The sequence below is a fragment of the Cygnus olor genome, chromosome 22 (assembly GCF_009769625.2).
Source record: "Cygnus olor isolate bCygOlo1 chromosome 22, bCygOlo1.pri.v2, whole genome shotgun sequence".
Classification (NCBI taxonomy): Eukaryota; Metazoa; Chordata; class Aves; order Anseriformes; family Anatidae; genus Cygnus; species Cygnus olor.
In genome coordinates, this window is record NC_049190.1 from 6,363,132 (window position 1) to 6,388,498 (window position 25,367).

Sequence of the window (25,367 nt, forward strand, 5' to 3'; positions counted from 1 at the left end):
TGGGAAAATCCATGATTGTCATGATGTTTTTAGCTGTAAACATTTCTGTAAAATGAAATTCCAAAATTTGCTTGATTTTGTTCAAGAGGTTTTGGTTTTGTTTTTTAAATCAGTGGTCAATGTGTCCTTTTAAACATACCGATACTCTATTTTTTTGGCATTATTGAAATCTTCATTTTTTGATTTTTTGTCTTTATGAAATTTATGAAAACTTGATTTTTTGTCTTTATGAAATTTGTCCTGCCCAGGTCTGTAATTGAAGGCCTGAATCCAGGAATTCACTTCACTGTGTGCTTAACTTTACTCCTGTTTTTATGTCCAATGGAAATTAACGGGATTTAATGTGCTTGTCTACATCTGGGCCATCAAAAATTAAAGCAAAGAAAAATAATTATTGAAGCTGGCTGTTGGAAATTAGATGTCAATCAAAAATTGATTTGGGTAACTCTTTGTGGAAATCATTAACAGTACAAAGAAGGCATTTTTGCTTTATGGATATTCTGTGCCTGGGGCATCCGTAATGTTTAGCTTTGCTATAAAACACTGCTGCAAACACGATGCTGACAACACGAGACTGACTTAGCTGTTACTTTCTTGTTTCTGCTATTATATTAACTCTCTAAATTAAAAAAGAAACCATTCTGACACTTTAGAGTTTTCAGGAAGTGGGAGCAAGATGTACAATTTTTGTATTGATACACCGAAACATTGTAGTGGTTTTGATATTACGTGGGGTCCGTGTTTCTGCTGCTTTGGCTACGCAGCTTGGGAAGCCTCACTGAGAGGCGCCGGGCTTCTCTCCTGGGCTTTGCACTGGCAGGTTGGGGTGTCCAGTTCCTTCCCAGTGCCTGCACCGATTCCTTCTTCTACACCTTGGAAATGTGGCTGTCATAGTTTTGCTTAAAAATTTTATTGCTCGGGCTCCTAATCTGCAAAAACTTTGCTTCACAGAACTGTGGGAACGGTCTAGAGCTTTTTATTTATTTATGGCAGGCTTTAAATTGTAGGGCATTGGGAAATACTCACATTCAGGATGCTGGAATAACTTTCTGCTGGGTAGAAATTTGTATTTTGGCTCCTGAAACCATGTCCCCTGCTAACACACCGTACGCACTGCTACCCATATGTGGTTCGAGAAGGGGCAGCCCCGTTCCTCGCAGGACCTCGCGCCCCGTTTGCAGAGAGCCCGGGACACGGGGCTCCCTCGCCCAGGGATGGCGACGGCCGTGGCCTGCGTCTGGTGCAGCACCCCTGGGCTGGAGGCTGCCGCTTCGGCCTGCATCTCATGCAGCACCCCGGGCTGGAGGCTGCCGCTTCACAGACGAGCTCGGCTGGTTGCTTAGCAGCTGCGGAACTGCTGCAGTGCCAAGGTAAAGCTGCCGTGGGCCGGGGCTGCCCCTTCTGCACCAGCCTTGGGCTGGGTTGAGGCAGCGCTGGCCTCGCGAGGGACCTCCGGGAGGGACGGCGGGGCCAGGACCTCCACCACGGCCGGGTAAGCTGCCCCTGCTCGGTGCTTGGCCCCTGCTAGCTGCCGGCAGCTCGGCTCTGCGCTGCGCAGGATGCGGCTCCGCGGGGGGAACGGTGCCGGCGTGGTCTGCTCGGTCTGCTCCCTCCCTGCACACCCTGCTGCAGGAGCAGGAGCTGGCTGACCCCAGGAAATTTAACTCATGCTGCCTTCGTTTATGACAGAAAGACTGCACACCTACAGTACAACATTTAATGTTAAAATAGCGGGGAAGAAGTGTTGTCAAGGGCAGGACTACAATCATTTGGCAAATAGGTTTGTTCTTTGCATGGGCAGCGTGCGAGATTGTGTTGAAATGTCCTCTGAAGTGCAGCAGGCAGAAGCAAATAAGGGACTGTGGCGATTTCTCAGTCTGTTATTTCCGACACTGGTGACTAAACCTGGCTCAGCTGAAGGCCGTACTGGCAGCTTACCAAGAGAGCAAGAGCCGCTTTAGAGCAAAAAACAGAGAAAATTGGAGAAGCTGTCATCTTTGGGGAGATTCTTGGACTTGCAGTCCTGCTTTTGTTTTTCTCCTGTAGACCAAAATTCAAATGACAAAAGTTACAGAAATGGCACAGCATTTATGTCATGTATAGATACCTCTGTAGGCTTCTGAAACCCAGACCATTTTTTGTATGAAAGCAGAGTTGCTTGGTATAGTACACAACTTGGAGCTGTCACATTAATTTGGCAGAAAATAGCTAGTATGCTGTATTATAGGATTTACATTTACAATTGTGTTACAAGCTTTGGATATTAGTAGAAAAGTAATGCTTCCAGCTATGTAAGTGATTTCAGGGTGTAGCAGGTCGTGGTGGGGAAGCTGGCCGTGCTTTTTGGTCACCCAGGTGAAGAGGCCCCGTGTCCATGTCTCCGTCGGGCTCGCACAGCCACGGCAGCAGGCCTGGGAACACGCCGTGCAGTCGTGTTCCCCACCGAAAACCGGAACTGCGCCGTACCCCCTCGTACACCGTGCGTCCCCCTGCTTTCTGGACTGGCTGCCAGGCATCACTCCCTCAGTTTTAATCCGTGGCCCTGCCTTTGAGTGGCTGCGTAACTTGGAGAGACCTGATTCCTTCACTTGGCATCTTCTGAGCCCTCGCACTGCCGGCATTGCCGTGCTCCGGGAGCACCCGGAGCGCTGCAGCAGGGCTAACATCTGTTGCACGCTCCGCTGTTTCCCTCCCCCTTTCCCTAGGGAGGCAGCTGCATGTGGAGTGCGAAGCCCTGAGTGTAAATCCGGCGAAGATATTTTCTTTTTAAATATGGCCGTGGTGTTGTTTTGGGGAAAGAAAGGTTGAAGAAGTGCTTTGCACTTGAAACAGAGGGTGGGGAGGCTTTGTGGAGGTCTGTGGTCACTGGTTCAGCGTCCACAGCTGTACAACAGAAACGTGTCTTCTCCGGGGCTGCATGGGAGTGTTGAGAGGATTAACGACTGTGCATGAAGTGCTTTGACCTGTAAACTGCTGCATTATTACAAGACTTTTTTATTGATCATAATAGGCCATTGAAGCATTTAGAAGTAGTCATTAAGTATTAAAAGCTTCACAAAGTAAATTATGCTGTGCTGCCATGGTCTCTTCCTTGTCCCCCCAGGGAATATATATGTATCTTGTCCGTGTTTTTAACTGGGGAAATGATCTGCACTTAGGAGTAAATCTTTAGCTAGTGTTGTTATTCATTATAGATTTTTTTTTTTTAATTCAACAGAAGATTTGCCTGGGGCATCTGGCAGAAATATTGCAAGCTCCAGTGCTGCCTTCAGATCCTTGTTTGCATGTTCTTCTATCTATGTAGAATGTAATTTCAGGCTATTTATACAATCATTTTGTGATTTACATTTGTGCAAAGACACCTTGTTTACAGAAGTGCTACAAAGTCCCTGTCAGACAGGTGCAAGTTAAAAGCTTTGGACGGGTCCCATAACTGCTGGGCCACATCCAGACCCGCTGGTGTGGGATTAAAACAGGAGCACTAGCAGCAGGGTTGAGCATGAGTGGCTGTCTACAAATTAAAACACACAAATATTGCTAAGGTGTTTTCATCACTTCCAAATGTTTTGCAGAATGGGATTGCCCGATCTGTCAGTTACTTGCAGAAGAGTTGTCCTTTTCCTCATCTAACCAGCATGGGTGAGTGTGTAACGCTGTGCTGCTGTCCTCTGTTTGCACAGGGAAGGAGCTGGATCGTGAAGCGGAGTTACGAAGACTTCAGAGTTCTCGATAAACATCTTCACCTGTGTATTTACGACCGGCGTTTCTCCCAGCTCTCAGAGCTACCCCGCTCCGATGCCCTGAAGGACAGTCCAGAAGTAAGTTACCAGCTCTGCAGACATTCAAAGCTCGGTCACCAGCAAGGAGATGGCAGATATTTTCGAGTATGGACACAGTAGTTTTAATGTGGCCTGAGTTAGATTTGGAAATTAAGTAGAAGTAATATAACCAGCGTGTGTTTTCTACACTTTGATTTCCGTGGTTTAAAGGGAAATGGTCTGCAAGTTCGTACGAATTACTGTGCCTCTAAATGTGGGGAGATTGTGAAGAGAGTCAGGAAGGAGGCTGCACCGTTAGTACCTTAGATAAGAATTTTGGTATGCCTTTGGAAACTTTTTCAGTGATGCAGATATTTGCTGACTTAACATTATCAACTTAACATTCCTGGGAAATCATGCTGTTCTGGGACTACAGCACTGCAAGAGTAATACCACTTGGAATGCTAGATTGTATTTATAAACTGAAAATTGCTGAAGTTGGCTTCTAAGAGCATTGACATTAGTGTAATATTTAAATTGTATTTAAAAAAGAGAGTGCTTTTTCCTACGTGAGTAAGAGTTATTTTTCATTTCTTGTCTTACCACCTTCGCTCGGAAAACGATGAGTCTTTGCTGTTGATAACTCGGGGATTTGTTCACGTCCAAAATAATTTTCTGGGAAGTAGCAGGTGCATCTTGACTGCATCATTTAGAAAGATGAGGACAGGGAGACAATGCAATGTGTGGCCACAGCAGGTTATTTGAGCCAGCAGAGCATGACAAAACAGCCTCTGTTAGGCCTCAGTCTGTCTGTGGGAGGAGCGTGCATCACAGCCACAGACAGTGCCATTGCTGCGTTACACAGGTCACTGGTCTTGGGGTCCTCTGCTTGTGTGTTTGCCCCCTGCCGTCAAGCACAAGTACGAAAAAATCCTGACATGCTGTGTTGGAAGGCTAATGTTGCCTGCCCACAAGATGTGTAGCTGAAAAGGGAGATCAGAAAATTGAAGCCATTCCAAGCATTCAAAGCAGAATCTATCCAGGATGTATAAATCAGAGTCCGTGCTCTCAGTGCCAACCGGGTGAGGATTGATTGCTTTAGAGCTACACACAATGGCTGAAATCAGTACCCCACTGAAGTCTACAGGGCTTTCGCCATTGGATATGGGAGATTGATAATGCTTTTCCATTGCTCATCAGACAATGTGATTTATTAGTTGCTTTGATTTCACGCAGGTTATTTCTGAAGAGAATTTGAGGTTATTAGTCTCTTAAATTCAACAGAAGAAGCAATATTCAGGGTAATAAATTCCTGCATTCATTTTTTGAAATTATATTTTAAGCATTCCTGTCTCTTAAATCTTCATTTGTTCAGCTGATCAAATACATTTAATATGTACCTTATATCACGAGGCTGAAGATCTGCATTGTGTCCGTAAGCACAAAAGACGTAAAGATGTTGAACAGCTCTACTGCTCTGTGGAATGGAATTCTGCAGCTGTGTGTGTCTCGTGCTGTATTTTTATTTTGAATTGACCACATTTGAACAGATGTTTGGGGAAAACTGTTTTAAACAGTCTTACAAACTCTGGGCTACAGTATTGCTTTATAACACTGTCGGTGAAGCTGAGGAAAGACCTTACCAGCATCTCTTTTATGAAAGCAAGTTTGTTGTTACATAAGGGACATTGCTAAGTGTATTTTTAAAACCCTCTTCTTCTATTGGAAATATTACTCTCGCCAAGGGGTCAGTCTGAGTTGCCACATTCTTAAGGGTTTGCAAGTGGGTGGAAATGGCAGCCTGTGCTGTTTTGTTTTTTTTCTAAATGGTTCTCAGATGTGTTTGATGACCATAATACAAATGATTTGTTTGTGTATGAAATTCACAATGAGAGGAGGGCTTTAGATTTAAAGTATCCTGATGGGAAATTACTAAAAATCTACTATCTTAAAAAAATTACATTATTACTTTCACAGGGAGCTGCTCCTTTAGATACTTTTTTCTGTGCAATCATTGCTACACACCATGTATAGCTTGCTCCTCTCCAAATGACAGATCTCTTTGCAAAAGGGAATATGTTTCTGTAACACTTGCCTGTGCCAGGGGATAACTTATGGTAGTTCTGAAGAGGTCTCTCAAAACTAAAGTGTGTGAACAGAAAACCTGTATGCGTGTTTCTTTTCTCTTCCAGCTTGTCAGCCAAATGCTGATGTCTTACCTGGCCCGTCTCTCGGCCATCGCAGGCAACAAGATAAACTGCGGGCCTGCTCTCACATGGATGGAGGTATAGTATGAAGTTCTTTGTTTCGTGACCTTAATGAGCAGAGCAAGGCACAGATGTGCTCTTCTACCTTTCCAGAGAGGTATAATCCTTCCAGATCTATTGGCGTCACTGAAAAACTATCCTAAAACCTTGATTTCCTTGCTATGGGCATGTAGGTGGCCACAAGAAAGGTATAGTACAAACTGAATCGGATCCCGTGTTACAGGAATACAGGAGCTATTTTTGCCTTCTGCTTGGATTTTGTCTCTCAAAGTCATGTCATTCTTCTGATATCACAAAGTAGCATAAAGTGGCAATCCTAGTGCAGCAGAGATCAGGCCAGCAGACCACCTAGGCAAGTACAGCCCATGGCTGGAGTCCCCAGGTGATAGATTGCAGGAAGCGAACGCATTCTTAGCTCTTTTTTTGGCAAGACAATAGTGCAAGCGCACTAAACTTAAAACTATTGGAGCTGCCTAAGTTATGCTGTTTGTCTGTCCTCTTCCCCCTCTCCCCTCTCCCCCCGTCCCCTGTAATAGCTGCAGAAACAATAAATATTATCTGCTCCTGTTTGCCATCGCTGTTGGCTGAACTGCTCAACAGAGCCTGCTTTGTGCTTGCAGTGGCACGGTTTGTGTATTGTGAAGTGCAGCTGTAGCTTTGGTTTCTCTGTTAATGGTCTTCTACCATCTGAAACAATAGACCTTCTTGGGCAAAGAGCGCAGGAAAGAATGGGGCTAAATGATCAAGGCCACCTGTCTGTGTCAGCGATGCCATTGCTGATTAGTCTGGGAGGAGATGTGTGTGTCTCTGCATTGCCTGATGATGCTGCTGCACACCAGGAGCACAAACAACTAGACTTGCAGTTCGTTTTCATAAATGCTTGTGATAAGGACTGAGTGCATTTCCTGCAGGTTTCCCTGCTGATATGCTCCTCACCCTTGGGATGAGACAAATCCTGGAAACCTCAGAATGAAGGGAGAAAGGAAGTTAGAGAGAAAAATGAAACTATTGTCTTTACAGCAACACAGTGAAGTACAGATTGCAGCAAGTCTACTTTACATACTGCACTTGCTGCAATGCAATTTGAATTCTCTAGAATAACCTTTTCAATTAACTGAGATCCTCGTAAAATTTTACATGGGCACAAAAATCTAGAAATTTTGAAAGCAGGCCAATGGTTGCAGCAAAGGGGTGCAGCCATGTTTTCTTAAAATAAAAAGAAATATAAAGGTGGGAGAAAGCTGAAAGTGCCACAAGTTTCCAGTTTGGCAGCATTTCCCCCTTACCTCAGCACCTCTCCTTGAACGTTAGTTCCACTTCACAGAGAATTATTGTAGTTGTCTTTGTGTTGTCCTTTTAAATACTTCAGGAAAAACAATACAATTCAGTGATAAAAGGAGGTGCCAACACTCACTGTCATGCTGTTGTTTGTATGTAGAGATGTTTAAATACAACATTTTTGCCATTAGCTGGATGTCAGGGGACATACAACCTTCTGAAATACGCTTTATGAATTGTTCTTCCTCTTCATTTCTGTGTGTGCTGTGCCCTACAATGTCTCTCTGTGCTGATCTCCTCAGGGGGCCCCCAAGCTGTGCTGTCTCTGTGAATCAGCTTGAAATCTCTGCCATGTATGAGCACCAATAAAATGCCTGCTCACTTGTCCTCAGCTGCCTCACAGTCCCCTGTGCTCTTTGTTTCAGATTGATAACAAGGGGAATCACCTGCTAGTCCATGAGGAGTCATCCATTAATGTTCCTGCTATTGCTGCTGCCCATGTTATTAAGAGATATATTGCTCAGGCAGCAGATGAACTGTCCTTTGAGGTGAGTAATTAAAGAAGCTTACATTCTTTGTTGTCATATACAGGAGAGTGTAACGTGTGTGTGCATCAGGAATACACTCAGGCACCTTCAGAATGTTTTGTGAGGTGAAGCTTAGAAGATTCAGTTAAATATTAGACTTGCACTCGGTTGGCTACAGGGAGGAGTTCAGTCATCTATAAAATATAGCTTTACTTGGCATTAGCGTCTTCTGATTAAATAGATACTGCCAAGTATTCTAGCCTGGTCTCAGAGCAGCAGCAGACCCTGCATAGTTTGTCCTGCACAGTGCATTAAAAGTATGTTAAATTTGTTCAGGAAGGCTGTCCACATATGTGTGTTTGTGGACACATGCCAATTTAATTATTCACTGGCCAGTTCTGTACAACCTGTGTTACTATTAGCAAGTCCATGTCTAAAACCATTTTTAAGAACTTCTGCTCCCATGGAGTGTAAAGAACCAAATTGTCAAAGAATTTAGTACTTAAGGGGCAAGTGATAATCCAAATCTCTTCTGAAAATCTTACTTGATGCAGAGCAGGAGTTGCCGTGAGGCAAAGTTCTTGCAGATCAGGCCCTGGAATCCTTTGGGTGTCCGGTTCTCCTTGTCCTTTCTATCCAAAAAGCAGCATTTTGTGCTCCGATAGTGTGCAGTGGCAATATCAATGGAATGTTCGTAGTGTTACATAAAGGAAACGTAAAGGAAGATAGTTAGTGCCCAAAGGTGTTTTTGAGATCACATTCTGAGCATGCAGCACAGGAAGTAAAACTAATAGTGATAGTCTGTTGCTGCCAGGGCTTTGCTCATATTCAAAATCGAGGCAATTATTAGTGTACACCAAAGAAATGAGCTAATCAGAAAGACGTATGAGTATGTCATCTTCCAAGTTAAAATGCATGCAGAATAGGGTACAGGCTGTTTGTCAGTCTCTCGGTATTAATAAAAGCATTAGGGTGGCAGTCCCTGCTTGTAAATCTTACAACTCAGAGCCAGCAGGCTAAGTTGGCCTTACAACTGTCATGCAGTTGGGCAAGTGGTTATGAGGCATAGTAAGCAAGCAGGGAACCCAAGGCACGTGTTTCTTTCCAAGTTTGTGCAGGGAGAAACCTTGGCAGAACAGAAATGGAATGGGTTCAGTAGTTTCACAATGTTGTGTTCTGTTCCCTAACCCACACTACAGTTTTATATTTAAGCTATTGTTAATTTCTAATAAGCAGTTGTGAAAGTAGCTAACTGGTATTTGCTCCTCAGTAGTAAGGAAAATGTCTGGTTTCTCTGCTCATTGTGGTGACAGCATAGTTTCCTTGAAGGGAATTTGCTCTGCTGTTGGTTTGCTATTCCCTTGAGCAAATCACTTCACCTCCCTGTGTCTCAGCTAGCTCAATCTGAAAAAATGGGAATCTGTTATATTCTTTGTAAAGCACTTTGGGATCCATCAATGTGAAAGACCAGGTGAGAGATAGGCATTAGTATTAACAGCTTTTGCTATACCCAGCTACAGTGTTTGCTTAGGTTCTGCCTTGTCTGCTCTGGCCTGTCTCATTTTCTGGTATACAGGCCACACAGATTCTCACCAAGCTGATTTTAGTACTGATTATACTGATTTTCATTTCAGCTCTTGCAGCATTACATTTTTATGGGTTTTAGTAAAGCTTCAGATAACCTGTTTTGTCTCCCTTAATAATGCTCATTTTGTTAATAATGGTCGTTAATGATGGTTGCAGTAACACCACACTGCCTCTCCTCTGTTCATTTTCTAATTAAGAAAAATATGTCTTGGTCAGTTTGTGAACACTAAAGGGAGCCTTTAAGTTTTTGCCATGAACAGAAACAAGCAGATACATGTCGATGCCTACATATGCGTAATGTAAGGCTTGTAGTAAAAATTAGTTCAGCTACTTGAGAATATTTTCCAAAGTGTTTTATGCTGTCCCTGCAAACTTACATGTGCAGTTTAATCAGAACACTTCTGTACCCGTTGGCAGAGATCCTGTGGCTTTTGAGGATTGTTTCCTTATGAACAGCTGTATCCTGTATGTTGTATAATGCAGGAACTCCTCTATCTCACAGTTCAATTTTACAAAGGCAGCTCTCTCAAGATTTGCACTGGTGCAGTTGCTCACAAGTGTTAGGATTTTGTGCAGTGCTGCAGAATGCAGTCATTTGAATTGTGCTTGCCGCCCGGCTGCACTGCAAGCTGTGACTGATGTTGCTGTTCTCTTACAGGTGGGAGACATAGTGTCTGTTATTGACATGCCCCCAAAGGAGCTGACCACATGGTGGAGAGGCAAGCATGGATTTCAGGTAGGCACAAGTTTCAGACCTGACAATGCAGCTCAAGTAAAGTCAGGATACTCAGCTTAGAACTGCTATGCCTGTGCAGGATTGCTTATGGATATAAACAGTGAACCTGCATTGATGTAAGAGGACTTTCCCTTTTGCTCTGGACTTGGGCTAGAGCAGAAGTGTGATCTTTATCTCCTTACCTAACTTCGCGAGGTAGGGATAGCTGGGACCTTTTGATGTTGATCAACAACTGGACTGATGCTATCGGAAGCTTATACTGCACCCCGTGAGACAGCTGACATTATGCCGTTCTTTCCACTATCTAACACTAAGTCGGGCAGAACATGGAGGACTCACAGAAAGCCAGTTGGTAAGGCTCTGCCACTGACTTGGACAAGCCACTCAACTGATCTGTGCTTTCATGTCTACATTTATTAGAAAGTTTTAATGTTACTAGTACTGTAAATGTCACAGCAGAGAAACTTAGATTGAATTTGCAAAAGATCCTAAACTGACCTCTGACTTAGGTACCAAAACCTTTGAGTTGAAGTGGCACTTTCCTTCCAAAACAGTTGTTATTCTGTCCCTTGGATCTTCTCATTAGGAAATTAAAACAAAACAAAAAGTCTTTATTTACAAAACAAAGCCCCAAAGCTACTGAAGGGTGGGGTAACTGACTTCCTACCTCCTCACACTGCAGCGTCGCACCGTTTGAGCTCCTTTCAAGCAGGAGGAATTTTCATACTGCTTTTGCTCTCTGTAAGTAGGTGGAATTTTGAGTTTGCTCTGGAGAGGGTCAGAATTGACCAAACACTTGTATGTTTTGGCCTAGAAAGTCTTCTCAAAGTATCTCAGATTTTCCCTGACAGACCTTCCTGTGCCAGATCCAGGGTATGGTTCTGCTGTCATTAATACCAGGGCTGTGTACAGTACAAGTCCCATCTGAATGGAGCGTTAGTTATATGATTGCATTTCTGTCCGATGAGCCAGAGCATGAGATACAGCTTTTGTTGGCTTTATATCAGGTGTGGGAGTTCTGATAATATCTCATTTGTAAAATGAGAGCAGCATGGTCATACAATAAGGGCTCTGAAATTAAGCTGATTTCTGGTGTTAGTGCACCAGTATTTCTTGAACAGACTTGACTGTTCTAGCTTTGAACTGTGTCTTTGCAGGACTTTTGTTCTAAACTTAGAAACCCTAAAGCTGTACTTTCTGTACTATGAAAAACAAGTACAATGCTTTGGTACTACTTGGAATGATCAGTCTGTATGCAGCTCTCAAGGGAATCTGTAAAACCAAACAAAAATATGTGGTGATGTGTGTGTGAGTGCAGACACTTTGTACAAAGCTGATTGTGTCCCCTGTAGGACATGGGTTCTGTTACTCAGTGCAAGCTCCCTGCTCGCCATCAGGCTGGTTGCAGTTGTGACTAGATGTGAAGAGCACCACTAGTGATTAAAGACACAAGAGGCAAGGGAGCTATTTTGCAGTTTGGCTGCCGTCTGTCTCAGATCAGAGCAATGCTGTTGTGCTTTCCCAGCATAAAGATTTGTTGATGAGCAAAGCACTTGAAAAGCAGTTGTCTGTATCCGTGCAGTCAGTACCCTGACACAACAGTCCTGAACAGCTGCAGAAATAAGGGGCCGTATTTTTGCTTAACAGAAAATTCGGGGTGGAATAATCCTGCATGTTAACTTGTAAGCAAGAGCCTTCACAATGCGAATCAGGTCGTGGCCACTGGACTGCAAGACTGGAAATACTGCAGCTATCATGTACTTTTCAGTATTTCGGTATTTGTGTTTGCACAAATGCAGAAAATGAAGTTAGCGTCCTTTAAGAAGGTACTGCCTGTCAGCTGAGATAGGGTGACAGACCATCTGTACGCTTTTTGCTCCTGCTGACTGCAGAGTAAAGCTGGTTAGCTCAGAGGTGGGGTTCAACAGCTGTATCTCAGTCAACAGGCAGTAATTTCATAAGCTATGCTAACTCAGTTATAACTGCATAAACATATCTCTTCACACAACCATGGATCTGATTTGCAGAGGAGTGCATTTTTCCTCTGAGTCGACAGTTTTTGTCATTTCTCTGAAATGTACTTATCAGAGCTTTTTATTTTCATGAAACACCATCAGCTATCAAGAGATGCAAATTCTAGGGTTGTACGAAGAGGGAGAGGGTTTTTTAACCCCTCTTTCAAGTTTAAGGCCCATAAGCTGTGAGTGTATACAAAAAGTCCATTTCCTGATGCAATGCAGTTTTTCGATCGCACTAACTACTGCAGCAAAAAGAGAATTTGGAAAAAGGAAATTTTTCTCTGATGTTAATACACCAGACCTAGAGATGTGTTGCAGTTTAGTATCATCAATTAATACTTAAAAAGTATTGATTATATATTATAGGTGAAGGACGTTGTTCTAGTAATATATGCAAGAACCAATAAAGCTGTGCAACCTTTTCAGTTTGTTATAGGTAAACAATTCTGTTCCCATTTAGGAACAACAGCCATTGTAAAAGTGATAGCAATCTGCTGAGCTAGTCGTTTTAATTCATAAATCAACCAAGACTGTCTTGCCAGATTGTTGAGATTCTGAGATCAGCTGTCCTGCAGGGAGCAAAGACTTGCTTGTAACATTACACAGTCTGTGAAATCCATAGTAGTGCGTTGCTGATAGTATACAAATCTTTGGAAGGGGCTTTGAGCCTTCTCTGTTATCTCAAAGCAAATCATCATTAGCGTATACACCTGTGCTTCTGGCAGTGGTGTCCCAAGGATGAGATGTAGGACAAGATATACTTGGTGGGTTTCATTTTTTGAAATATCCTTTAATAGTCTGGCCTTTACGGTGGAAGCCTTTGGGAAGTCTTTCAGGTGATTGCCTGTGTGCGATAAATTCATGCTGCAGGACTGAAAATGCAGGACACCCACCGAGCACGCAGCTCCCTGAGAGTGCAGTGGTCTTCGAGGAGCTGCGGTCCTTCATACAGCAGCTTTCAGATCTGAGTCAGCTCCATCTTGGGATTTTTTCCCTATTTGATGACATGTATAAAGTTAAGCTGTTGAGCAGTTTTCTCTGATCAAAGAAGTGGATGGTATAAACAAAAAATATATCTTCACTAACTTGATTTGATTGCTTCGATTGTTCCTTCGCTCTCAGAATGGTAGAATACGCACCTACTTGAAGTGTAATGCCATCCCTTCTACCATTGATTATTCATATCTGCACAGAATGAGAAGTTCAAGCAAATATACTGAAGTGTGTTCAAGACATCTGGGAGAAAAAAGGGTTTGTTTTCAGAAGGCCAAAAAAATGAAGCAACCACGCGACTCAGAATGACTTAAGTCAGGAGGGGAATTCAGAAGAAATGCAAATACGGAGGAATCTGTCATGAAGTGTAGCTGGAGGGACAAGGTCTCGAATGAAATGAGGCAACTGGTAGAGATGTTGAGAAAAGGAAGGAGAATTAAAGGAAAAATTGTAAAAAAATTTAGTAAATTGGAAGGAAATTTAATTCTGCACCACTTAAGCATCCTGGCTGCCTCATGCAGGCCTAGGAATCTGAGGGAAAGCAGCTTGATTTTTATGTGCAAGATACCCAAATCCTGCGATAGCAGTCTTTTCTGGAAATCTTTTTAGTGGAAAGCACACATTAACAGTACATGAGTCTGTATGGATAATGTCTGTAAAGTTACCTCACGTCTAGGAGAAGCACACACAGGCTGAAGATGATATGAGCGAGATCACAGGCAGCGAGTGGTCACTTCAGGGGCTCTGGGTCTGGCTGTGAGGCCTCCCTTTCCCTCAGAATATTGTAAGGCCAGTCTCAAGCTTTTCTTGCTTTGTTTGGTGTGGTTAATCCCTCTCAGATCCCTAATCTTCACCTGGAAAGCTTAGACCACAGACGAATTTTCATGTCTGACAAAATATGCCATGTTTCCTTAGTGCCAAATTATTAGCCTGGAGTGATGGATTGCTAGCTACATAGAGTGTCTCATAACTCATGGAGCTGTAAATTGTTTGTGGAAAAAACTGTCTTGCTGTGCTCCAGTACAGAACGGTGTTTACAGAAGAGTTTTCCTTAGGCCCATCCCCTGAATGGGCACAACCAGGTGGGGAGAAAAGAAGGAGCTCTTGAAGACCAAATGTTTGTTCATGGGACTTGTCGGTTTCTTGCTTCTTGCTAGGGATGGAGGAAGGCGTTACCACACGGGCCACAATTTGGATTGCAAACCATGTCTTGGTAGGAGCAGAGCAAGGTTACACCTTGTAGAAAAGAATGATTTCTTGACTTTAAAGCATTTACCTGTTTTTGTGTGTTTAAAGCAGCTGTGACTCTGTACGTATTTGCAGAAGTGCATGCATTCCTGCATGCCCCCATCTATTAAAGCACACAAAGGCTTTTCTCTGTGTCGTATCAATTAACGAGACGAAGGTCTACAGATGTCCGCCGAAAAGCAAACCTGAGAGGTTGTAGGTATATTCAACTTGAACAGCAGCTTTGATTCGTTATGGAAGTCAGCTTGTTCTTTGCCAGCCAGAGCCACCCCCTGGGAATTCATCCTTTGGGTTCTGGGTTGCAGTTGCAGGCGGCTTTCTCCCAATACCTGACCTAATGGCGGCATTGCAAAATGCTTAATCCTGGGCAGAACAAAACAACCCGTTGGGCTTCTTATCGTTTTTTCTGGTTAAAGTAAAATGATTTTTAAGATGTTTTTTCTCAAGCTTTTTTTTTTTTTTTCTTTTCAAATGTCCTCAGTGAGTCACTGCTTTCAGTGTAAGATTGTTACCTAGATTACAGCCACCTCCACGTTAACAGCCTCCCAGCCTTCTTTGTTTTCTTCTTTTCTTTCATGCTTTGTCTTTACAATCAGTAACTCTGTGTCAGACAGCTGAATCACTAGGGACAGGCACTTTTCTGATGCACAAGTACCTTTTGATGTTCTTAATAATTCTCTCTTTTGGGAACAGCTTCATTAATTGCACCGCTGCACAACAGCAAGCTGCACAGCTGCTGGTGGCACAAAGCAATGCACAAGTGTGTGCAGCCGGGGTGGGGGTGGGGGCTGGACTTTTTGGGAATCAGCCTCTTACAAGAGCTTGAACTGGTTGTGAAACTGCAGGCCCATCTTTCCAAGCATGTTCCATGCTGGACCTCACCATGGGATTTAAGACTGAATAGGTTTCCCAAAAAGGGACGCCTTTCGTTCTTGGATTGCTCAGGAGTGAGAGAGGCTGTTAGTTGAGACCTTTTTTTTTTTTTTTTCCTTGTGCATAATTTTATAATAAATACCATGTACGTGATGGGAACATAGGGTACCAATTAGTAAAAATGGCCTGGGAAAGCAGAGCACATTTTTGTGGCAAGTGTCACTTTGGAAGGACCAGTCCTTAAATTAAGACATGCAAAGGCAAAGTTGGATTTCTGGCTCACGTGCTTTGGTCTGGGAGCTCGGCGCTAGCGGCAGCCATCTGGTTGGAGGATGATATCACCTACGGAACAGGCGGCATGCGAGAGCCCGGTGGACATGTCACCAGTGACGTCCCTTCCCAGCCAGATGGCCCCCGCCATTTGTAGAAGGATGCCAACTGCAGCGACAGATCGGGCAAAATGATGCCTGAACTGATTTGCCACGACAAAACGTTTCCTCCTCCGCACGCATCCACTGTGCTATTCCTGGAGGCACGCAGCAGGAGTTTGCAGGGGCACCTGGACACGAGCTGACCTTCCCCTTGGCACCCCCAGCCAGCGAGCACGGCCGGAGTGGACGCACTTCTCGTCGGGAGCAGCAGGGATTTCTCACACCTTGCTGTCGGGGCGCGTGCGACCTTTGGTTGCAGCGTTGAGCTGCCTGCTAGCTCCGCCGCCCCGGCAGGTGGGGATGCTGACGGGAGGCAGCCTTTGACGGCCTCACCTGGTGTCCTACCTGCAGCTGCAGGGCACCTCGAGCTCTGCGGAGAGCGCTCTCACCCGGTGTGGGGGTGCACCAGTTAGAAGAGGAACAGGCTTGGTAGTATCCTCAAGTCTGGTAAAGGAGAGCTGAATACCTCGGCCACAAAACTCGTTTAATTCCTTTTATTCGCAGAAAGGATTTCTGTGTAGGACGTTATACATTATTTATCCATTCTATGCTATAAAGCAGGTTCCCAAAGAAATACAGGCCTTTGGTACATAGAGATGCAACGGAATAACTGCTGTAGGTCGTTAGTTCACGGATTTATCTTGGCGTTGATTCTTTCAAGAAAATTGTAGGCCTTATCATGTTAGATATAAAGGCTTCTCCTAAATTTTACTCTAATTCTCCTCTGTAGCCAAGGCCAGAGAGCTGGAGGCTGCTTTTCACTGGCAGTTGCCACCAGCACCCTGGTCTGTGGAGGTGCGAAAGGCACGGTGCTGTGAACTGGCCTGGGGCACATGGATGGGGGAAGACGTCTGCACTCGGTATGAGATGAAAGTGGAGAGTGCCAGAAAGCAGAGGGTAGAGTTTGTTAGGTTGTCAGACCTTGAAGTCTCTGGCACCGTGCAGAGAATCATCCTTCCCTTTCATTCTGGCTCCTGGAAAGGTTTTTTAATGTGAATTTTTTTTGTGGCTTAAATGTAAGAAAGGGGATCAAGGGGGAAGGTATGATGGAGAAGAGAAGGAAAGAGAGAAAGATGGGAGACGAGTGCTCATGCTCCCATCCAGCAGTGAGAAATGAACACAATGTGTGTGAGGTGGAGGCTGGATCGAAGCAGGAATTAAATTCTTCCTTGCTCTACCTGCGCAGGGTGCATCTGTTTTATTTCTGCCCCAGCCACTAATATTGTTTCCTGGAAAACAGCACAGTGAAAATTCTGCTCGTGGAAGCCAAATGAGCAATAAAAAGATGTTGTTTTGGTGTTAGGTTTTGCTAGCCTGTCACAATTTAAAACTAAAAGAGGAAAAAAAAATTGAAAGAAATTTAACCCATACTGTAGCTGATGTCAAGACCAAAAAGCAATCAAAATGTCTCAAGCAATGTTTCATTTGCCATTTGTGTTACTGATACATTCTCACTTCTTTGAATTCCCTCCTCACACAGAAAATGATTACTGTTGTTTTGACTTTCCCGTAAAGCCTGGAGCATCTTCCAGTTTTAGCAGTCTGTGTGGGGAAAAAAAAAGACACAGTAGCTGTTGCAGGAATGTTTGTATGTTATAGTAGTGTGTGCTCTCCTCCTTCCGTTAAGGTGTGTAGTGATTTTTTAACCTTCAGGTGACCTTGTAGTTATCTAAATGTATATTATCTTTGCTATTATTTTTTGTATGTTACCAAATCCTTTAATCCTGGCTCAAGCACTAACAGTGCCTTGCTACATCTGTTGAGATTAACTCTTGGACTAAACTTATCATGTATTTATACAAAATCGTGGAAAACTTTCCGTGGAAGGAAAAGCAGCATCTTTTAAGTGGGTGGGAATGAGGTACAAGTCGTAGGTTATGACCCTGAAGATGATCTCCTAAGGATCTTGCAAGAAAAGTCAGAATAAATATGTCAAAAAATGTAAGCCATGAGAACTGCTACCAGTAAGTTAACGTCAGAGAGTTTGTAAACACTAACAGAAGTAAAAATTCCCTTTCCCTTAACAGTTCATTACAATTATTCGTTCTGAACATGGCAAAGCTGACATGTTGAGAGCAGGTGCCATGTTTTATTTGGGAAAGGTTTTGAGGTACCTAGAAGCAGTGGCATAACCATTTGGCACCTTGTTTCATTTCCAAATTCATGGTTAGCATTGTACATTGCATTGAGAAACAGGAAAAACACCGTATTAACAATCAAAGGCAAATAAGCTTTTAATTACAGTATGGGATTTGGGGTTGAATTTAGATCCACTATTTTTCGTTACGATTAATGGAAGGTTGGTGTCCAAATACTTCACATTTCTTCGCAGGCATAGACTTGTGGGCAATTTGAAAAAAAAAAAGTACTCAAAGCACTGAGAATGCAAGAAACTAACTCACTGCAGCTATGGAGTGTCCCAGATCTATCATTTGTGTGATGGGGCTGAGACTTTCACCAGATGTGTGCTTTTTTCCTAACTTAAAAATTGTCTCCTGCATCTCTTGCATGGAAAATATCCAAAAAAGACTCTTAGCTCTAGCAAAGTATTTAGAAATATGTGTAATGTATTTTGTTTAAATACCAATACTTGTGTATGTACAATCAGCATGTTTCTCAGCACCAGCAGAGAAGCACCCTTGTGCTATGAGCTGCCCGATGAGGGGTCCCTGCGTGTCCTGCTAGCATTCGTGCTGGTTTCCTTGTGTTAATCAGCGTGTTTCTGTCTGTACCCTGCACACAGATGTCCGCTGTGCTGCGTCATCTCTTCGCGAAGCTGGCACGCTCAGGTAGTGAGAGTCGGATTGAAGCCTTGCATTGCCTTGGTTTTTGGATGGGCTCAGTCCCCGAGGCACCCGAGCCAGAGTGTGATGCTCCGGCCGGTGTCAGGTGCCGACGGCGAGGTCTGCTGCTCCATCGTGCTGCTGTGAAGTGCTGGTCCTGTGCTGTCACAGCCGTCACAAAAAGCATGTTCTGGGTCTTTAACCTCACGTATGATGGATTGCAGTTTGTCCTCTTCCTTGGATAAAACGTTGCCTTGCTGGGCTTTAGAGTGTGGGAAGGAGAAGTGGTCTGAACTTACTGTTAACTCTTGCTCCCTTGGAGGGTTTGGGATGGTTTCTGTCTGGACACACCATGCATGGCAGTGCTACTGAGCTGCCTGCGAGTGTGTGGGCCACAATAACGTGGAGTAGGACAGAGTTGTGTTGTTTTTTTTTCCTTGGAGATGAAAGGGAATTGTGTCAGATGAATAACCGGGGAAGGAACTCTCTGCCAGACTCCCAGCGCTGGCTGCCTGGTGGCCCCGATGGATTTCAGTGATGTGCTAACACGACTGGCAGCGCTCCCGGCCCGGTTCGTCTGTTGAGATGAGCTCGGGGCCCGGCCGCTGGCCCCTTGCCATGCTTTGTTGCAGCACTCGACCAAACTGGGGCTGCTTGAAGCCACTTGATGCTTTCAGCTGTCCGAGTCCCATGCCTGACACGGGGCAGGAAATCCTGCTTCTGGCTTGCATGGGGCAACTCGGGGGTGGCGGTGCTTGAATTCCGTGTCACTGTGCAGAAGCTGCACTGGGTGAGGAGGTAGGGTCTAAGAGAAAAGGGTCTGGAAATGTGGACCAAGAGTAAAAGTTGCCAAGGGTGCTGGTCTGGCTTGATTTTCACCTGGGGTGAGAGTGAGAAGGAAGGTGCTGTGAAGTGGAGAGAAGGTTGGGGTGCTGCGAGGTGTGAAGCTGCCTGTGCCAGGGCTCAGCACAAGGTTGATGCGTGGGTCACGTCTTAGCCTGAATCCTTAAACAACGGAAGGGAAATAATTTCACTTCTCCCCAGATCTGGAGACCTTTGAACGGCATGTGAATTCCTGCAGGCGTGTCCTGCTTACACGAACCATTGAGATCCTCCCCACGATAGTCCTTAACCCTCGTGCTGATGCAGGCAGCCTTGCGGCATTTCTGAGCTAGAGGTGGTGCAGGAAAAGAAGCTGTGTCGGCCAGGTCGGTGCGGGAACGCTGCGCGTGAGCGTTTGAAAGGAACCACTCGGAGCACCTTGCTGTGCAGTGGGCACTCAGAGGTGTCACTGCCAGCGATGCTGGTGGCAGAGAAGGAAACTGCAGTCAGTGGTTGTCAGCATTTTTTGGATGGCGCTGCTGTGTGGTTGCCCAGGGTGGTTGTTGCTTTTGAAGCATCTTCAGATATTTCCTAAGGAGATTCTGGCCTCTGGGGTTTGTTTCTGGAATCTTCTTTCTGTTCAGCTTGATGAGCAGATACACAGATAAATCATACCGTAACAGTATGTCTACCAGCTGTTCTCTCCAATCAGTTTTCTGTAACGGATCTGGGGCACTGTTCTCCCTCATCGTTTGCTGCTAGGGAAACTGAGGCACAGTGGTTGCACTGGCTTGTCCATGTTCAGAAGCAGGGGTGAGACCAGGAGTTCAGGGCCCAGTTAGAGGTTTATTTGCCACATCACACAGTTTCTTCTGAAAACACTTACATTTATTTCTAGTCAAATTACCATTTTCTTATTTACAGATGAAGAACTCATTTTACTCATTTTACTGTACGTTATTAAACCTGTTCTCAGTTCTGAGATTGAATTCAGTTTAACTAAAACTACATTAAAAAATTTTAACAAGCTCTTTCAACACACTTAATTTGAATGCTTCAGGATTATCAGTCATTAGCCACCTCATCAGATGATGCACACCACAATAAGGCTGGGATACAGTAAAGCACTTTATGCATTTGAAGTGTCTTCTCCCAAATTATGCCTTTTTCTGTAATAGGACCATGCAGATATGCAAATATATTTACCCATATCTGATTTCAGGTTTCTAACGGAATAAAATGTTAAAGTGCTTGTGAATACAGTACTGTGACAGTGAAAAATGATCGAGCGTTGGTGAGATTTGAATACAGATGATTGAGATGCTGTGCGCTGAAGCATCTTGCTCTCTTCATTAAATTTCATGTTATACACATGCAGCCAGGTGCAGGAAACCCAGCTAAAGTCTTTCTCGAGTTCCACTTGAGATTCAGGGGTGTGTAACATACTTGTCCTCTCCCCGCTCCATGCACATGGTTGCAAGTTGACTATCTCTGTCCTGTGCACTAAGCTTAGGAAACAGAACTGTATTTTACAGAACTAATCACTTGGTTTGTAGACTTTTTGGCTGCAACATTTTGAAAAATTACTACTTCTATGCAGGTCATTTTATGTTGGATAATGTTATGGAGCATCAGGCAAGCATATTTCAAGGAAAATGTTATGCGGTTGCTGGTTTAACAGTTCAGATCTTAAAAACACTGCATTCAATAGTCTGCCTTTCTTTTTTTTTCCTTCCTACAGGTTGGATTTTTTCCTAGCGAGTGTGTTGAACTAATTAACGACAAAGTTCCTCAGTCTGTGACCAATTCTGTGCCAAAACCAGGTATGTTTGTTAGATTTTATGGTGCGGTGAATTAAATGGAGAGGTGTTTTTTTTTTTCATGTTCCATATTTAATACCTCCTTTATACACCACATGTTATACTCTATGTGTTGATCATGCTTTATGCGTACCATGTTATTCTCTGTGTGTTGATCATCCACACGTTACCTCTCTCTGAATAGTCGCCACTGTTAAATGTCTTTCATCTATGGTGTTTTGTAAGCCAGTGTCAATGTTCATCTCCTGCATGATTTGAAAGATTTCAGGCATGTAAGAATTTAAGATTCCTTCAGTAATCTGTAACTAGCAATTCCATGCAATATCCCAGTTCGTGGTGTCCAGAGAGTGTTTCACATTAGTTTTTTGGTTTTTTTTTTTTGTTTTTTTTTTTATAAAGAACACACAGGTGGTCCAAAAATGTTTCTGTTGACTTAGATGGAATAGATAAATGAGGTACTGCAAGATGCTTTCTGTTTGGGGATTGATGGAGAAAGTCAGATATAGCAGAACTTGGAATCCTAATTGCCTCTGTTCTGGGTATATAACTCTACCCACTTCCTACTGCCCTTCTGGCCAGTTCAGTGTTGTATGAAATACAGGCAAATTACTGCCAGGCTCTGCTGATGAAAGGAAAAATAAACAGGAGATAAGATCTTGGATCTCATCCTCTTGTCATCCTAGTATATATTGGGCATGATTGCAGGTATATGTGCTGGCAAAACTGAGATCTCTATAGAATTTACTGGTGCGGAAGGTTTTGTTTTACTCTTCATATTTTTTATACATTCATGGTTTTGCGTGTGTGTATCTTGTGTATCAAGAGAAGCAGTCTAAAATTGCAGATCTTTCTTAAAACACTATGCATCAGGCAAGTTGAGTTGGATAGCTGGTTAACTGGTGTTCTTTTCATCTGTTTTAATGATGATCCTTATCTTACAAGATTGCTGATTTGATCCATCAAAAACGAAAATATGCATTTCCAAAGTTTGATTTTTACTAAGGGAAATTAATTTTATCAGATCTTATGTTAGGGCTTGGGACTTTTGGTTCAGTGGTAAAAAGTCACGAACACCCTAAGCTATCAGTGTACTGCATTAATCTGCATGCTTCAAAGAGCTGACAATTCAGGGAAATAGTTTTCGCAGCTATTGGTATCTCCAGCCCTTGTTATTCTTGGGAACATGCAAATGTATTTGTTAGAATTAGTGTCACAGAGATCACTAGCAATTCCAAGCCCTGCAGCAGGTGGTCATTCCATAAATCCAGTATCTGCCTTTTGTTGTTTGAAGTTGATCTCTAAATACCGTGATCACTCCCTGCTCTGTACTCTATCAGCTGAAGCATGTAGACAAGGGAACTCTAAATCTAAATACAGGCTGGGCTGCTAGATACAATCATAAGCAAGTGTTTACTATTAAATATGGCTCAGGCAATTAAATGTCATGAACTGCTAGTGAGTAGTTTCTTGCTATGCTTTAATGAGAGATAATGAAGCAGCATAGATTAATAGATTCTATTTGGCTTTAACAACACACTAGGGGGTGGATTTCCTCTTTCAGTCCTGGGAAATGTTTGTTATAAAGTTGATACCAAAAGCCCAAGTCCTATTAAAACTAATGTGTTGAAAGATATTGCCAAGTCATGAGGCTGTCCCTGTTGACCTTCCCTAATAGTTGTTCCAGGCGAACAATTAAAGGCAAAAGACTGCTCTAGAAGAACACTAATAAGGGCTCAGATGCAAGGACTGCTACAACAGTTGCAGCTGTTTGTGTAATCCTTCCCTGCCCTTCCTGTGCACACAGAATTTATACCATTTCACTGCGGCATTCTGCTTTCTATTTTTTCCACCTTTGGAGGTTACAGCACTTGCATGCTGGAGGCCAATGTCCGGAGACTTCCTTGGCTGGTACAGAAGTTGGGGCGTGAGGGCAGCTAGAAGGACTAGGAGGAGGCTCCCATGGTTAAGGCATGTCGAATGCTATGGTGGAGAACTCGAGGCACTCATCTGCCTGGAGGAAAAAAATGATGTGTGAAATACAGGAGGGGTGAGATAATAAAGGGGGAGGAAGGAGTTCCAGTTTCCTGGTCTGGGTTACCACACAGGTGCCCAAGCTGCCTTGCTTTGGTTAATACAGCTCAGTGGGGTGGCAAGGGGCAGAAATGAGTTGCTGGAGCACTCCGAGTGGCTTAAGAAGCACTGCTGCAAAATGTGAAATTGGATTCGTCCGAGCAGTTCCTTCAAAGCCTTGCCAGGAATTGCACTGCTGGGATCATGCAGAAGAGCTTGCTTTTTGCTCACCCATATTCTGTGCATTTAATGCATTTTGACCTGTTGCTGACACGTGGGGTATTTCCCCATACACCTTAATATCAACATAAACTAATTTCCCCCTGGTAGCTGTATTTTAAACATCAGATTGGCTTTTTCCAAAAGACTTTCCTTAAAGGAACCTCTTGGAGATTTTGTCCTTATTCAACATTGTCAGGGTATTTCATCCAGAATTAATGAGAAGTTTTAGATTTGGCATTGATAAGGCATACTTATGAACATGCAAGCTTTATTTTATTTAATCAAAATATGGTGTGTAGAGCATCTAGGACATTGTGTATCTGCAGCATAAAGCTCTTTGCCATGAAGGAATTCACAAACGTAGAACTGCTTGTGTTGTTTAATTGTCCATAGATTTGGCTGCATTGAGTAATCTAATGAAAAGCAGATGGAAAGCGAAGAACTTCCTGCCCTGTGTTTTTATTAGTATTTATAATTAGAGGGTTTGATTTGCTGAAGTGATGAGGACAACATTTTAATAGAACCATAAAATACTGCAACGGCCTTAAATACAGTACAAATAATGACTGAAGCTCAAATGGAAATGAAAGGCAGGCAGTGGGAGCGGAGCTGAGTACAAACTCTGCTTTTAGAAACAACATTTTAATTGACCATGGAAGTAAAAGGCTCACAGCAGTGATAATGCAGCCAGCGCCTGAGATAAAGAGAAGGAAAATGGACCACGGGGGAAAGCTGTCCATTTTATTCAATTTTGAAAATTCAAGGTAGTAAGAAAGAATATCGGTTTTGCCTCGATCACCTCTGAAATTCATTTGACAGTGAAGTTTGGATTGTCAAAATTATCTCCCAGAATGCTGCAAGGGTAGGTATACTTGCAGATATCTATATAGATATATAGATACATACAATTAAAGTAGGTTTCATTATTGCTTAAGAAAATTGTTTGGAGTTTTCCTTTTTCAAACTCTGGGCACATGAGAAAGCCATACGAGGAGAAGATGGGGTGCTCAGGATTTCCTGGAGGTTGCCTGTTGAGTGGTGTTTTCCCTTCAGGATTGTGCTAAGCCTGTGCCCCCAGTTTTTCAGACGAGGTGCAAACCAATATCCTACTGGTTTCAATGTGTGTAAAAAACACCATAAAGGTCCACGAAGGGAAGCGGGCTCAACAAATCCGTTTTCTTGAGTACTTGACTTCTCCTGTCTGAATTCTTCCTGAATTCTTATTCACATACAGGATTCTAAGGTTTACTTCTTGTCCTAAATTATTATACTGAGTCAATATCTGATATGTTACAGTTAATATCATTTGCTGACAATTTAGCCAAATTTCAGTACTGCAATAGATGGAATCAGCTTGTATTTATAAAGATTTTTAAAGAGACGGGATGAAAGGTTGCATTTGAATTTCAGATAGTTGGTGAGAAGTGAAGCTTTTAAATATTCATTGCGGTGCTTAGAAGAAAAAAAGTGAATAGCTGTTGTGTTTTTTTCCTTATAAGTGAACATTTGGGAATTGCTCATAGATTGTGGCTGTGTTTACTCTTCTCATCCACTTCGTCCATCTCTTGTTGGTCTTTTCTGGGAACAGTGTGTTTATGTCTGTGTGCTCGTACCGTCCCCACTCATTGCTTTGGCGTAGTTAAGTCACAGGCAGCACGTCTCAGCTATCTGTTTCAGTCCATTCTCATAATTCTGGATATTTGTAGTTTAACAGTATTTAAAATCACATACCATGCGTCACCTCATACATGCTATTTGTTTCGTGTCTGTTGCTAACAAGTAGTTCTTGCTGCGTACCAAATCTTCACTGCCGTGTGCCTCGGCGTGGTGATTTGTCTGAAGGTTTCGGGAGCATCTTGTGTCAGTGGGGAAACAAAGAACACAGATGCAATTTACAGTGCAACAGTGAACCTGGGTGAAGAAATGGGGTATAG

At 43.3% G+C, this 25,367-nt stretch overlaps 1 protein-coding gene across 15 annotated transcripts in view; it reads left to right on the forward strand.

Moving 5' to 3' along the window:
• ARHGAP32 (Rho GTPase activating protein 32) overlaps positions 1 to 25,367 on the forward strand; it is a 262,792-nt gene that overhangs the window by 173,917 nt on the left and 63,508 nt on the right. For all 15 annotated transcript variants that reach the window (XM_040534596.1, XM_040534595.1, XM_040534604.1 and 12 more), the window contains 5 exons: positions 3,681 to 3,818; positions 5,951 to 6,043; positions 7,729 to 7,851; positions 10,076 to 10,153; positions 21,063 to 21,144. In XM_040534596.1, coding sequence (XP_040390530.1) covers positions 3,681 to 3,818; positions 5,951 to 6,043; positions 7,729 to 7,851; positions 10,076 to 10,153; positions 21,063 to 21,144 — 514 coding nt within the window. The remainder of the gene's footprint in view (positions 1 to 3,680; positions 3,819 to 5,950; positions 6,044 to 7,728; positions 7,852 to 10,075; positions 10,154 to 21,062; positions 21,145 to 25,367) is intronic.